This window comes from Elephantulus edwardii, unplaced genomic scaffold (assembly GCF_000299155.1).
Source record: "Elephantulus edwardii isolate Elephantulus edwardi_28Jun2011 unplaced genomic scaffold, EleEdw1.0 scaffold00157, whole genome shotgun sequence".
NCBI lineage: Eukaryota > Metazoa > Chordata > Mammalia > Macroscelidea > Macroscelididae > Elephantulus > Elephantulus edwardii.
This window is the reverse complement of record NW_006399907.1, coordinates 3,166,894-3,180,947: the sequence shown is the minus strand read 5'-3', so window position 1 is coordinate 3,180,947 and position 14,054 is coordinate 3,166,894. Positions and strand designations below refer to the sequence as shown.

At 41.4% G+C, this 14,054-nt stretch overlaps 1 protein-coding gene across 1 annotated transcript in view; it reads right to left on the bottom strand.

The window, feature by feature from the left end:
• Positions 1–12,487, bottom strand: part of KLHL42 (kelch-like family member 42) — a 30,400-nt gene extending 17,913 nt beyond the window's left edge. The window contains exon 1 of the mRNA XM_006895066.1: positions 11,554–12,487. Within this exon, the coding sequence (XP_006895128.1) occupies positions 11,554–12,419 (866 nt within the window). The 5' untranslated portion in view covers positions 12,420–12,487. The remainder of the gene's footprint in view (positions 1–11,553) is intronic.
• Between the last annotated feature and the right edge of the window lie 1,567 nt (positions 12,488–14,054).

The following is a 14,054-nucleotide window of genomic DNA, read 5'->3' as shown; positions in this document are numbered from 1 at the left end:
AGCCCAGCACAGGAACTGCTTGACTTACTACTACCTCCAGCCTTGTGTCCAAGTGCCAGAATGGCACCTCCAGTGGAGGGTCCGAGCGATCAGTCAATGGGACCAAGAGACTGGCTAGTGACTTACATTCCTACACTTGGACAGTCAGTGGTCCTGGGCAACCCATCAGTGGCTCAAATGGTTCTGGGAGACCTATAGGCAGCAACGGTGGCCCTGAGTTTCCCGTGAGCAGGCTGCATGACTTTCAATAACCAAAGGGTGGCTCAGGCCCTCCTCAGCAGCCAGTTGGCAGGCCTGGACTATCAGAAAGTGGCTTGGACAGATTCTCAGTAGACCAGTAAGTAGCAGGAGATGTGGGCAAATAGTTGGTACTTCAGGTGCTCCCATAAAGCCCAAATGCACGGCTGTTTCAGAAACAACTTCTTCCAAGAATATTATTAGCCAATCCAGCAATGAACAGATGAATAGAACACATCCTCTATCTGACTACAGATCTGCTCAAGGTCTTCAAAGGCTCCCCTTTCCTGGTTACAAAAGCCACTGAGACTACTAAGATGTGGAAAAGATGATGATGGGTATGCCTGACATGGAAGATTTTACTGATGATGAAAGAGAATCTCAGGAAGAAATTTCAAAGCACCTTTGAGAAATATTTGGCTATGATAAAAAAATACAAAGATGAATGTTATAATGCCTCACGTTACCTCACATTACATGGAAAGGAGTTGAAAGAATGGCAGAAGAATCAAAAAGTATACAAAAGGACTAGGCATGCAAGAGGACTTGGAAGAAATGAAACAATGAAGAAGAAATGCTAACATGTCAAAAGGCCAAGAAGCTGAAGCAGCGTTAGTTGCTGCTTTTATCTAGTTTTGTGACATTCTGGAGTTATTCTGGGGCAAGGAATTCCTGCCTGCACTTGGGAAGCCCCTTTACGATTCTGAATTACTACCTGGACAGTCAAAGAGAAGAAATGCGTACTACTGTTGTTTGCAGACTGTTATTTGAGCATAAAATATTGGAAGAGACTGCCTAAGGTGAAATCTATAATGCAGGAGATAAAATGCTCACTGAATGCTTTTCTGAAGTTCACTCTTCACAGATGCCAGCCTTGATGCCAAGAGGCTATGCACTCTAATGTGAGGTCGCTCAACATGCAAGCCAATCTTCTATAATTCCTTTGTACTGAAAGGGAAAGGATTGCTGCTTGACTTGCATAATTTTTCTGATATGTGGGGGGGGGGGGCAGTTTCTCTCTAATTTCCAGTTAAACTTGCTGTCTTTTATAATGAACCTGGCCCTTCCACGAATGTTGCCAGCAATAAAGTGGCCTGCCTTGTGTATTTGGATTTGGTCAGAGCTTGAAAATATAGAGTACACTTTATAGCTAACATATGGATAGTTTCCCTGTGATTTTGAAGTAAAAAAAAAAAAAAAGAATAAATTTTTAAAAATCAAAAGACATGTTATACTGGGGAAGTCTGCTCTCAAGGACCTCTCCAAAGCACTAAAGAGCAACAATGTCAATTTAAAGACTAAGGTGTATCTGGTCCAAGCCATGGTCTTTTCAATTACCTCCTATGCATAGGAAAGCTGGACGATGAGTAAGGATGGCAGAAGAATTGGTGCCTATGAATTGTGCAGCTGAATAAGAGGACTGACTGTCCCACTGACTGCCAAAAAAAATCCCATCTGTCTTGGAGGAAGTGCAACCCGCATGCTCCTTAATGGCAAGGATGATGAAATGTCACCTCACTTACTCTGGGCATATCTGCAGAAGGAATCAGTCCTTGGAGAGAGAGAGAGAGATCATGCTGGGGAAAGTGGAAGGCCAGAAGGAGAGAGGCAGATCCTCAATGAGATGGGCCAACAGTGATTTCCACAATGGGCTTGGGCATAACACAGATCACGAGGACAGTGCAGGACAGAGCAAGGCTCACCTGTTGTTCACAGGGTAGCTATGCATCATGGCCGACCTGATGACAACAGCAACAACACACTGCCCCATTTGGGAATGGGTGTTCTTTTTTATGGGAATAAGACAGAATCATAGAGTCTGTCTTAAATCAACATTTTTTTCCAACATAAAAATAGATTAATCAATTAGAAGGAAAAATAGGGAAAGAAAGATGCCAAGCCATATACTGCAGGGAAGAGAAAAGTTAAAAAAGAGTAAAGGACTTTCCTCCAGGACCAACAGAGAGGGAAAGCCTTTCGAACCAGTACCCTGAAATCGGACTTCTAACCTCCTAAACGGTGAGAAAATAATCTGTTCAAATCACTTGCTAGTGGGACTTGTCAGAAATACACTAGGTAAGTAAGCCACTGTATAAAAGCCAAAGGTAAAGGTAGCAAGTAGCTGCTGGAGTTTATCAGCAGTCTTGACAAGAGACAGCGACTTTGAGTAGGATGACAGTAGTGACACTGACAGGAATGACCAATATTTGGAAAGAGGAAAACAAGCACATGACAACTAGTTTTGCACATTGTCACAAGAAGAACTGAATTTATTGTAAAATTTAGAAAAGTGTTACATCATTACATTATACATTATAGGAAAATAAATTCCAAATGTTCAAGATCTAACTATAAAAAGGCAGCACTATAAACTAGATAGAACTTTAACACCAGCTAGTTGGATAATTTCATTTTCTTGCCTGATAGAAGCCCTTTCTGTGTAAGACACATAGTTCATAGGATAATATAATAAATCTAAGGGGAGAAAGAATGAAACGGCCCTATAACCAGACTGCTCCTTGGAGGCAAGGATTCTGAAACTTCATCTGGCATACTTTGGGCATGTTGCAAGCTGAGATTAATCCCTGGAGAGGGATATCATGCTTGGGAGGGTGGAGGGACGGTGAAGGAGAGGAAGACCCTCCATGAGATGGATTGATGACTGGGGTAAAGGGGGGAAAGTGTGTTGGAGACAATAAGAACGGCACAGAATAGAGCAAGGTTTAGGGCTGTTATACACAGGGTCTCTAGGAGTCACAGGCTTGATGGCACAAAACATCAACAACAACATAACCCTAAAGGGAGTTCTGGTGGTCTAATGCTGGGAACCTGCGCTGCAATCTCAAAGACATGAAGTTTGAAACCACCACCTGCTCCATGGGAAAAGGATGGGTAATCTCTGTCCAATTAACTGCCTCTAAAAATCTACTGGGGAGACAACTATGAGTCAGTTCTGACTTGATGGCACACAACAACAGTAACAACATAAACCTGAAGTCCAAAACCAGTGGGCCACAAGAGCAGAACAGCGCTACACTATTTGGTCCACAAAGTAATTTGTTTTGAATCAAGTAGGTTGCCAATATTTTTAAAAAAATCAAGATATTACACATACAAAGCCAGATGTCTGGCAACACCACCTCATTTCCACTTGGCAATCACTGTCTGTGGCTGAGAAGTGGGGCCCTCTGTGGTGGGCTCACAGCTCTCTGATTACCCTAACTCCCACCTCCTCTCCAGTCACTCACTTTAACTCTCTGGTCACTTTCAATATTTCCTTTTTTACTTCTCATAAAACAAAAGCAGGAGGAAGATCTGTGTAACACTATATAAGAGAAAAAAAAATTAATATTTGTATTCTGAAAAAGAACTTCAACTTCTAAAATGAACAGGAAAACGATACCTCAGTTTGAAAAAACAAAATGAATGTCAAAACCAAATGAGAAAGAAATGCATGGATCAGTAAACACATGAGAACATCAATCTCTCATTTAATCATGAGAGATTTACAATCATGAAATTTACAATGTGGTTTCTACATAGTAGACTGGCAAAAAGTTAAATATTATTTTGCCTTGGCAAGAAGATGAGGAACTGGCAACCTCAAGCACTATTTATAGGTAAAGGATTAGAACAAATTGTGATAGGTAATTTGACCAGAGCTACCAAAAGTTTAGATTTGCCATACTGGCTAACTCATATATGACTCCTATGATGCACACGTATATCCCAGAATGGCCAATATAAGATTACTTATAGTAAAAGAAAAAAGATTACTTATAGTGCAAGTGGAAGGGGCTTAAATATTTATTAATGAGGAAATGGCTAAATATTCAAAAATAAAGGAACGGTACATCAACTGACTAGAATATTATGTAACCAAAAAAGGAATAAAATGGACTACATTTGGTAATATGGAAAAACTTCAAATACGGTATAATGCTAAGTAGAAATAATAACTGCTAAAAATTAGCACTCATACCAATAAAAACCTACTGCTGTAGAATTAAGCAATTTTACAGAATCTCTGAATGGTGTAAACCATTAACTCAATTAGCTACTAATTCAAAGATTGAAAGTTCAAGTCTCCCTTGAAGTAGACTTTCTTTCCAAAGAAAGGCCTGGTGATTATTTCTAAAAAAATCAAGTACTAAAAACCCTATGGAGCACACTGATGACAAAGCTAAGAAGAGACATCACTAAAAAAAGGAAATTAAAAACAAATATCTTTCACAACCATAGACATACGATATATTTTCACAAAATCCTAGCTAATAGAATCCAACAGTTAAAAAACAAACCCAAAACATCATCATGGTCAAGAGAAAATTACACTAAGGATGCAAGAGTGCTCAATGTAAGAAAAAAACCCAGTGTAACCTCCCACAGAAACAAAACAAAGGAAACGAATCACATGATCAATTGATGCTGAAGACATCTGACAAACTCAACACCCTTTCCCGATAAAAATGCTCAAGCAAATGAGAAGAAAAATTCTTAAGCATAATTTAGAGCATATGTAAAAATCCAACAGCCAACATTATTTTCAACAGAGAAAGAAAGATTGAAAGCCTTCCCTTGGTGAGCAGGAGCTAGGCAAGGATGCCCTTTATCACCACTTCTGGTCAATATTATACTGGAAGTCCTAGCCAGAGCAATTAGACAAAAAAGGAAATAAAAGGCATCCAAAATAGCAAAGAAATAAAACTATTTCTATTTGTGGATGATAAAGTCCTACCTACAGAAAATCCCAAATTCTCAATGAGAAAATTATTGGAACTAATTGAAAGATTCCATTAGTTTCAGTGTATAAGAAAAACATACAATAATCTGTCAGATTCCTCTACAATAAGAGAAAGAACTCTCTAAAGGAAAATAATATCATATATAATGATGAAATACTAAAAATAAATATATAGATATATAAAAGACCTATACAGAGAAAACTACAAAATGCCACAAAAAAAAATCCAAAAAATGATCTACACTAATTAGAAGAATATTATTATGCTCATAGCATATAAAATTTATAACTGTGGAAGTGTCAATTCTCCCAAAAGCAGCAACGTACAGATAAAATGCAATCACAATCCAGACTCCATCATCATTCTTTAAATAGATGAGGAAAAGTAATCACTAACTTTACATAAATCGAAAACACCATATCCAACTTTGGATAAGACAAGCACTGCTGAAGAAGTAAAACAACGTAGGAACTCAAAACCTGCTTAGCAGTCACAATATCAAATCAGCCTGATTGTGGCATATGATTGAGATGGATATAACTGAGAATCCAGAAGTAAATCCAGTGACCATGGACATCTGAAAAGAGAAGAAATCCATTATGTGAGGGAAAAGACAGCCTCTTTAACAGTGTTGGTAAAGTTGGGTATTTGCAGAAAACTTCAACACCTCAACAAGAAAAAGACAAAAACTGAGCAGAGGACATGAAAAGATACTTCAAGGAATACACACATACTTCACACCATATACAAAACAAACTTAAGACAGAGCAAGAAGGATTGAACATAAAGCCTAAAACTATAAAGATTATCAAAGAAAAAATAAGGGCAAACTTACAAACCCCTAAACTACAACATAAATAGACTATTAAGCATAGCTGAAAAAGTACAATCAGCAAAGGATAAGCTAGATGATTAGGGCCTTCTAAAAATTAATTCCTTATGCATATCAAAATACTTCTCTAAAAGAGAACACACAGACGGGGGTGGGGGTGGGAAGGAATATTTGGCAATGATCTACCTGCCAAAGGACTAATCTCACAATTTATAGAAAGCACCAATATCTTAACAAGAAAAAGACAAATCACTCAACAACAATAAAAATTGGGCAGATGACATGAAAAGGTACTTCACCAAAGAAGACATTCCCACTGCCAACAGTCACATGAAGAAATGCTAAGATCACTGGCTATCAGAGAGATGCAAATCAAAACAACAATGAGATCTCATCTCATCCCAGTAATAAGAGCTAAGGTCAATAAGGCACTAAATGCTAGCAAGGGTGTGGAAAGACTGGAACTCTCCTACACTGTTGGTAGGGCTACAAAATGGTACAGCCTCTATGTAAAGTAATTTGGCACTTCCTTAAAAAGCTGGAAACAAACATCATTTGATACAGATCCTATTACTAAGTACACATCTTAAAGACATAAGAGCTACAACAGTGATATATGTATACACACCCATGTTCATTGTAGCATTGTTTACAATAGCAAAGACATGGAAACAATCCAGATGACCATCACTGGATGAATGGATAAAGAAACTATGGAACATACGCACAATGGAACACTATGCAACATCAAAAACAATAAGGAATTCATAAAACACCGAATGACATGGATAAACCTAGAGAACATTACGCTAAGTGAAGGTAGAAAGTCACAAAAGTACTAATATTTTGTGAGTATTATAAAAATACATGGTCTTTGCAATTACTTGCTTTGTATCAGAGAGCTGGACAGTAAGTATGGATGACAGAAGAAATATCGATGCGTTTTAGTTGTGGTGCTAGAGAAGAGTCTTGGACATGCCATGACCACCAAGAAAACAAACAGATCTGTAATGGAGAGGGTGAAAACAAGTTTCTCCTTGGATCCCAGGATTTTGAAACTCTGTCTCACATACTTTGGGCACTCGGTCAAGAGGAACCAGTCCTTGGAGAAGGACATTATGTTTGGAAGGGTGAAGAGACAACACCAAAGAGGAAGACCCTGAATGAGATGTATTGGCACAATAAAGTAACTGGAGTAATGAGGGTAGGTGTGTCGGAGACAGTAACACTGGCTCAGGATAGGGCAGGATTCAGAGAGTTACTCTACATAGGGGTTGCTATGAGTCACAGGCAACTCAGTAGTACATAATAACAACATTTATAAAAAGCTAAAGAAAGGTTTACATGCAGAAAAAAACCATTCTTGCAGGATTATCAGAGATCGGAGGAATGGAAGAAGGAAGAGGAAATTAAAAACAGTGAATAGATAAAAAGACATAGATTAAGATAGTTGAAGGGAAAGTAGATAGTAAAGGGATGATTAGAACAATATTACTAAAGAAAGGGAAGAATTCAACAAGTACACAAGAAATACTGCCAAAAAGTAAACACATATAATACTGCATTATTAGCAATAATAAATATTAATCTGCAAGACGAACAGCTATGAACATGTGAAAAGGACTAAACCTATGACAGGTTTAGCAGATGGTAAGCCTACATTCATGGTAGTTCTACATTCGTGTTGGGTATGCCATAAATATACTCACATAAAAGCAGAGTCAACAGAAGACAAAGCCAAGCAAGCTTCCTAGTCATAACAAACATTCTGAAGAATGAGTTGTGCATCCTTGGGACCATAGCTTTAGGGAACATCAAGATATTGTAAAAATAGAAGGATAACTATTAAAATATATATGGAAACCCAAGGGGTAAAGGGGTAGGAATGGAGGGATGAGGATGTAAAAAGGGAAAACCACAGGGTTATACAGTTTGGTAGGTGGAGGGAGAGGGGGAAGGAAATGGGAAGGATCCAGGTGAAGACAGAGTAATGCTGGGCAAGGTTGAGTGGTAATTAATTTTATAAAACATAATGCCATGGGAATAATTGCACGAAATACAATATTAATGAAGAATAGTGTGAAACACAATGTACGCAAACCTTATAAGCAAAAAAATATAAAATAAAATATACACTGTTATTTAAAAAGGCATATTGGCATAACACATTCAACAAAGACATTCTTCTATATCCTACTGTGCTAAGTAGTTTCTTGGGTATTAAAAGCTTGCAAGCAGCTATCTAAGCTGCAACTACTGGACTCTCCCTACACAGAACAAAGAAGAAAGAAAAAATATTATTTCAAAGGGCTAACAGACCACTCAAACCTCAACTTCCAAGACTCTGAGACCTTAACTAGACGGTATCTGGCCATGACATTAAATCATCTAAAAGGGATCACAGTAAATCCTGCATAGTGAGATGAAGTGTGGAACAAAACTTATAAACTTAAAATGACCAGGCTTACTGGTCTGATAGAGACTGGTGGAACCCTTGAGACTATATGCCCTTAGTCACCTTTCAAATCTGGAACAAAACCCACACCCGTGGCTCACCTTGCAATCAAACAACAGACAGACTTACACAGTTACCACCAGAGAGGCACTCACTCCTTAGAAGCACTAAACACAGAAGATCAAAAGAGTAGCATTTTCCCAAAGATAAAGCCTAGAAGGCAGGAAGGATTCACGGAAATAGGGACTGCAGGAAAAAAGTGGGGAAAGTGAAATTACAATGTGAATATTTAATCTTAAAAACACGTGAATAATAACACATGAATAAATGGTTGAACAGCAATCAATTTGTTTTGTAAATATTCATTCAAATCACAACTAAAAAAAAACACAAAAAACTCCTGCGGGGCATAGTTCTTTTGTGATACACATACGGGTTCCAGGAGTCTGAACTGGTTCAAGGGCGACTGGTGGTATTAATCAATTACAAATGTGGGCGGGGTATAGATACATTTAAGGTCTACACCCAATATAGGGAGCTCTGGTGGCCAAGTAGGTAAGGCAGTTGTGAATCCAAAGGCAGGAGGCTCCAATAGAACAGCTGCTTCATAGGAGAAAGATGGGCCATCTCTGCCCATGGAGTTTACAGTCTCTGAAAACCTCCTGGAGGGTCAGCTGTGAGTAGTTCTGACTTGATGGCAATGGATTGGATTGTTAACACTCTACATTAATAAGTTCATACACAGGCATTCTGCCCTGCTGCTAACCACTATTAGTGTATTTATAACATATTTATATAATGTATTTATAATTAAAAATTTAAAAATTTATATCAACTATTATCATTATAATTCTATAGTTTTGCAATTTCCCCAAGCATCCCATATCCAAGCATTCCCTGAAGGACATTTATGAGGAAAAAAGGGTATTCTTTGGGTTGAGGGGAGACAATGAAGAGAGCAGAAAAGACCTGTTAAGGATTGTGTTAAACTTACGGAGCTCTGGATAGTGAATGGTGTACTGAGTAACAAATTATGATAGAAGTAGGTAGACAGGAGTATGATAAAGATGATACTTACTCCTCTCTTCCACTCCTAGTCTTGTCATCACCATGACCAATGATTACTCCTATTTCAGTTAAAGTTCTTAGAATTTCTATTTCAAATAAACACTTCTGACATCAAAATTTTTGTATCCTCCCAATGATATTAAAAAATACAATAATACAGGGAAAGGAGATAGGCTAACTTATTGTTTGTGTTGTTATGTGCTATCAAGTTGGAAGCAACTCACAGTTGACCCTCCAGTGAATTTTCAGAGACAATAAATCACACAGGCGGACTGCCATCTTCCTCTTCTAGAGCACCTGGTGGATTTGAACTATAAGCCTTTATGCTGGCAGTGCAATTTCTTACACATTAGGCCACCAGAGCTCCATAATATATCGCTTTCAGAGGTGTTTTATGTGTTTCACTACTAATCCATTAGTTCCTCCAATAAAGTTTCTTCAAACAAGGGATAATCCCTTTCAGAAAAGAGTTCAAAAGTCAAAGTAATTGCCATTGAGTTAGAATCCACTCATAGCTCACCCGCCAGTGAATTTTCAAAGGCTGTGACTCACACAGGAGACTGCCCATCTTTCTCCTGCACAGCTAGCTGTTAGGGACTCAAACTGCCTACTTTTGGATTAGAAGTGCTACACCTTACCACTAAGCCACTAGGAAACCCAATGGAGAGTTGCTGTAAATCTGAATCTACTCCAGAGGTGAGTATTGATTGCCTTTAGGACAAGACAGGAGTGATATTTTATTGGGTTCTTAATTTTTCCAGGGTTTTTTTTTGCGCTCTCTAAAATTGTAACTATGTCTCATTTTCACCAGTAGGAATGAACACTTTGCAAAATAAATGTTTTAGTATAGTAGAAATAAAGGCCATGTGCCTTAAATAATCTCTAGTCTGGGAGGGCCTTGAATCCAGAAAATATGTGTCAAAGACAGTATGGGGTTTTCACAACTGTGACCTTTCAGAAGCAGATCATTAGCTTGTTCATGTAGGTGTCTGTGTGGATTCAAACCACCAACCTGAGATCACAGCTGCTAGTGCCTCCCAGATGTTCTAAATACAAGCATTTCTGGGTTTATTGCTTGGTCTTTATGTGAGATTTGTAGACGAATTTAAACAGGTGCATAAGGTTCTTAATTGAATGTAAGCTTAGTTCTATTTACAAATACGGGAAAAATTTACATAAATTAATGGGTAAGCAATAGTCAGACATACCTAAATAGCAAGAGTATCTGTATGTATAAAGGCCTCCCATTCTTCCTCAGATTTTCCTTTGCCTAGCTGAGAACTCCCTTCATGACAGGGCTTGTCCTGGAAAAAGACGGTGGACCAGCAAAACGGTATTCTTGTTCCTTTCTTGGGTTACATTGATTTTTTAGTTTTCTCTCCTATTTCTTAATGACTCTGAGTCATCTTAAGCTCTACTATCTTTCTTCCCCACCATCTCTTCCTTCACCTACGCTTTACTCTCCTTTTCCAATACCTATTTTGACATCTTTCCGACTCAGCCCCTGAAACTCCTCCCCGACTTCTCTTTTTTTCAAGTCACTCATATTCATAGTAGGAAGACACGCTGGATATGAAAGGAGAATAATGGGGTGGGTGGGAACTTTGCATTCCTGTAAACTACCACTGCCAGGAGCAAACTTTGGGTCAATAGTGATAGATGTCTGGGAAAGAAGGAAAAAGGAGGAGGATGGATAAAAATAGCAAAAGTCAATCCTATATTGCTAATAAAAAGATATCTCATGTACTGAAATGCAAATGGAAAAGACCTGAAAGTGATTAAAGAAGAAAAAAAAAAAAATAATCCCCCAAAGCTTGAGTTAAAGGTTCTATTATAAATAGGACAAGATTCTAAAAAACTTAAAAAAAAAAAAAAAGGAACAACAACAACAAAAAAAATCCCTAAAGAGCAACTAACTTCCTTATTAAGTATCCTTCTAGGAAACCACATATTTTTTTTTTTTTTTTTTACTCAAGGATAGAAACAAAGGCAGATGTTTTGTCTAAACTGTCAATACCTACAAGCTGGTTGACCTCACCAGACCTCTTCTTGCTTGCAAGTTCTTAATTCATTAGAAAGTTGGCCAGAATCATTCTTACAGATGTCATTTCCACTTCAGCACAATCTGCTCTGACTACCCAGTATGGACTGGTGGAGTGCATAAACAAGGATGTGGGGGGTTAGGTGGCGACACAATGCTATTCTGGGGGGCTTACCTCTTTTGGTTCATGGAAGCCACTTGGAGCCACTCATTGGTGCTTGGGTTGTAGGAATGAGCAGCAGAGATCTCCTGGCTTGTGATCCTGTACCCGCCCACTATGAAGAGGTAGTTGTCCAAGATAGCAGACCCATAGCCCCTAACATTCACCAGGTCGGGAGGAAGGTTGTTGGCCAGCGGGAACCAACGTTCAGTCATTTCTTCGTACCTGAGCATGGACGGGGGCTCACCCTGGTAAGGATGGGGGGCCAGAGGTCCTCCCAAAAAGTCCCCCAGGGCCACGAGGACTGGAGTGCCAGTCATCCGGGCCTCCCTCAGCCTCTGCTTTAGGCTGATGTCCCCTGGGGTTTGGGCAGGAGACCCCAGGAGGTGGAACTGGGGTTTGCACAGCACCTCGTGGAAGTGGACGACCATGAAGCGCAGGCAGGCCTCCTGCAGGTCGGACAGCCCATACACCTGCGCCAGACGGTACATCTCCAGGCAATTGCTGAGCCGCACCTGGGACAAGAGCAGCTGTAGCAGGGAGGTAACCTGCAGGAAGGAGGCCACTTCCACCAGCTCTGACAGCAGGCTCGCCTCGTCCATGTCCTCATCCTCCCCTCCGTCCTTCTCCCCTCTTGCGCCCAGGAGCCAGCCTTCGCGGGCCCCGCCGGCGTTGATGAAGTCCAGCACCAGCCGCAGGCCCGGGGCGCTGAGGCCGCGCAGCTGCTGCACCTCGGGGCCGCCGGGCTCCTGGCTCAGGGCCTCGCGCATGCCGGAGCGGTAGAGGGCGCGGAAGTAGTCACTCTGCTCGATGAGCTTCCTCTTGCTCACCGGGTAGCAGCGGTCCTCTAGGCGGATCTGCACCATCTCCTCGGCCGACATGGCTGGGGGGCCGGGCGCTGAGGGGCTTCCCGCCAGATCTGCCGCTCTCTTCCCCGCCCCCACGCACTCGCGGGGGTTCCGGGTTGTGCGCGCCTAGGGATGGCGGCCCGGGCCAAGGGAGGCGAGGGGGCGGTCCGCGCCTGTCAAGGCGCTCGCACGGCCAATCTGGGTCACAGCGGAGCTCCCCAGACAGTCCTTCCTCCGTGCCCCGCAGGCTGCGGCTCAGCCTATCTCCCCCAAAGTCACAGCCGAGTCTGCTTTGATGGTCCCCCGCAGCGACGCAAAAAGGCCCAGTTCGCGCGTGCCTGGCGTCGGAAGGCCGCCGCAGTCCCAGGTCCCCGGCTCCGGGCGGCGTCAGGCAGGCAGGGTATCCCAACCCCCAGCCTGCAGCCTCCTCCCACGCCTCCGTTCTCACTTCCGCCCGCAGGACCCCTGCAAGCCGCTAGACCTGCGAACTGGATCCGGCTTTCGGTGAGAGCCGGAGGGCTGCGGGCCTTGTGCGTCGGGATGCTGACGCGCAGGCGGCCAGGGCCTGGAGGACGCGCGTTCCCGCAGCCGCCCCATACGCACCGGCCCCGCCGCCTGCCAGTGTCTGGAGAGATGCTCGAGAGTGGCAATGGAGGAAACATGAACCCAGTTTGGTGGGCTTTGGGAGTTTGTTTTCCCTTCCACTCTTAACAGGAGACACAGAGAAGGGTGGAGAAGGGATGCAACTGAGAAAAGATGACATGATGGGATTGGGATCGCACTGCGGTCCAAGGGGTCAAAGGTATCATATAGGGACTCCCAACACGCCTAGTCCGGCACCCTGTCCCTGAAAGCACAGAACACGTCTGGAAATGTCATTGGCACCTTGAACTGATCATCCTTATGGAGTTTTCTGGCCGAAGGCCCAACCCAGACCTGTGGCATTAACGTCTGCAGAGCTCAATGCATAGGGTCCAACGCACGCACTGGATGAATAGGGCTGGACAACAGTGGAGCGTGCATTTGCTTTTGGGCCCCATTTATTATTTTTTTTCTATTTAAAATATAAAATTGACGTACAGTTTAACTGCATAGTTAGATCACGTTTCCTTTTATTTTTAAAAATCAAAGATTATCTTCTCACAAATATTTTCTAACAGTCATGGCTCTTCCTTTTCCATTTTGTTTGAATTAGTCATTCTGGACTGTTATACTTGGGCGTAAACCAGCCGGTATAGCTCATATTTGCCCAAGAAGTGACTTTTTTTCACACCTGTCATCTCACCCTGACCCCAAAGTCCAAGGACTACCTAAGGAGAGGCCACCTATTCCCCATCTTTTCTCACTTAAAATATTCACCCCAATTAATAGAAAGGACCCTTGTGTTGTTCATGAGTTATGAATCCCTGGAAGGGGACGGGGTGGTAGAGAAAAATTGTTATCTTGAGCAAAAGGGTGTATTCACTCTTATGAAGAAACCTTGAAAACTTCTACAGACCAAGTTTTGAGAACCAAGTATAATTCTCACTGTGAGGAAAAATAATGTTGGAATGGTTTTTATCGCAAATCTCAGGTTTCATGAATGACAAGCTGTTAAGCAACATCCTCTTCAAAGTTTATTTCTCCTATTGCATATATATGTTGTTGTTATGTGCCGTCGAGTCGTTT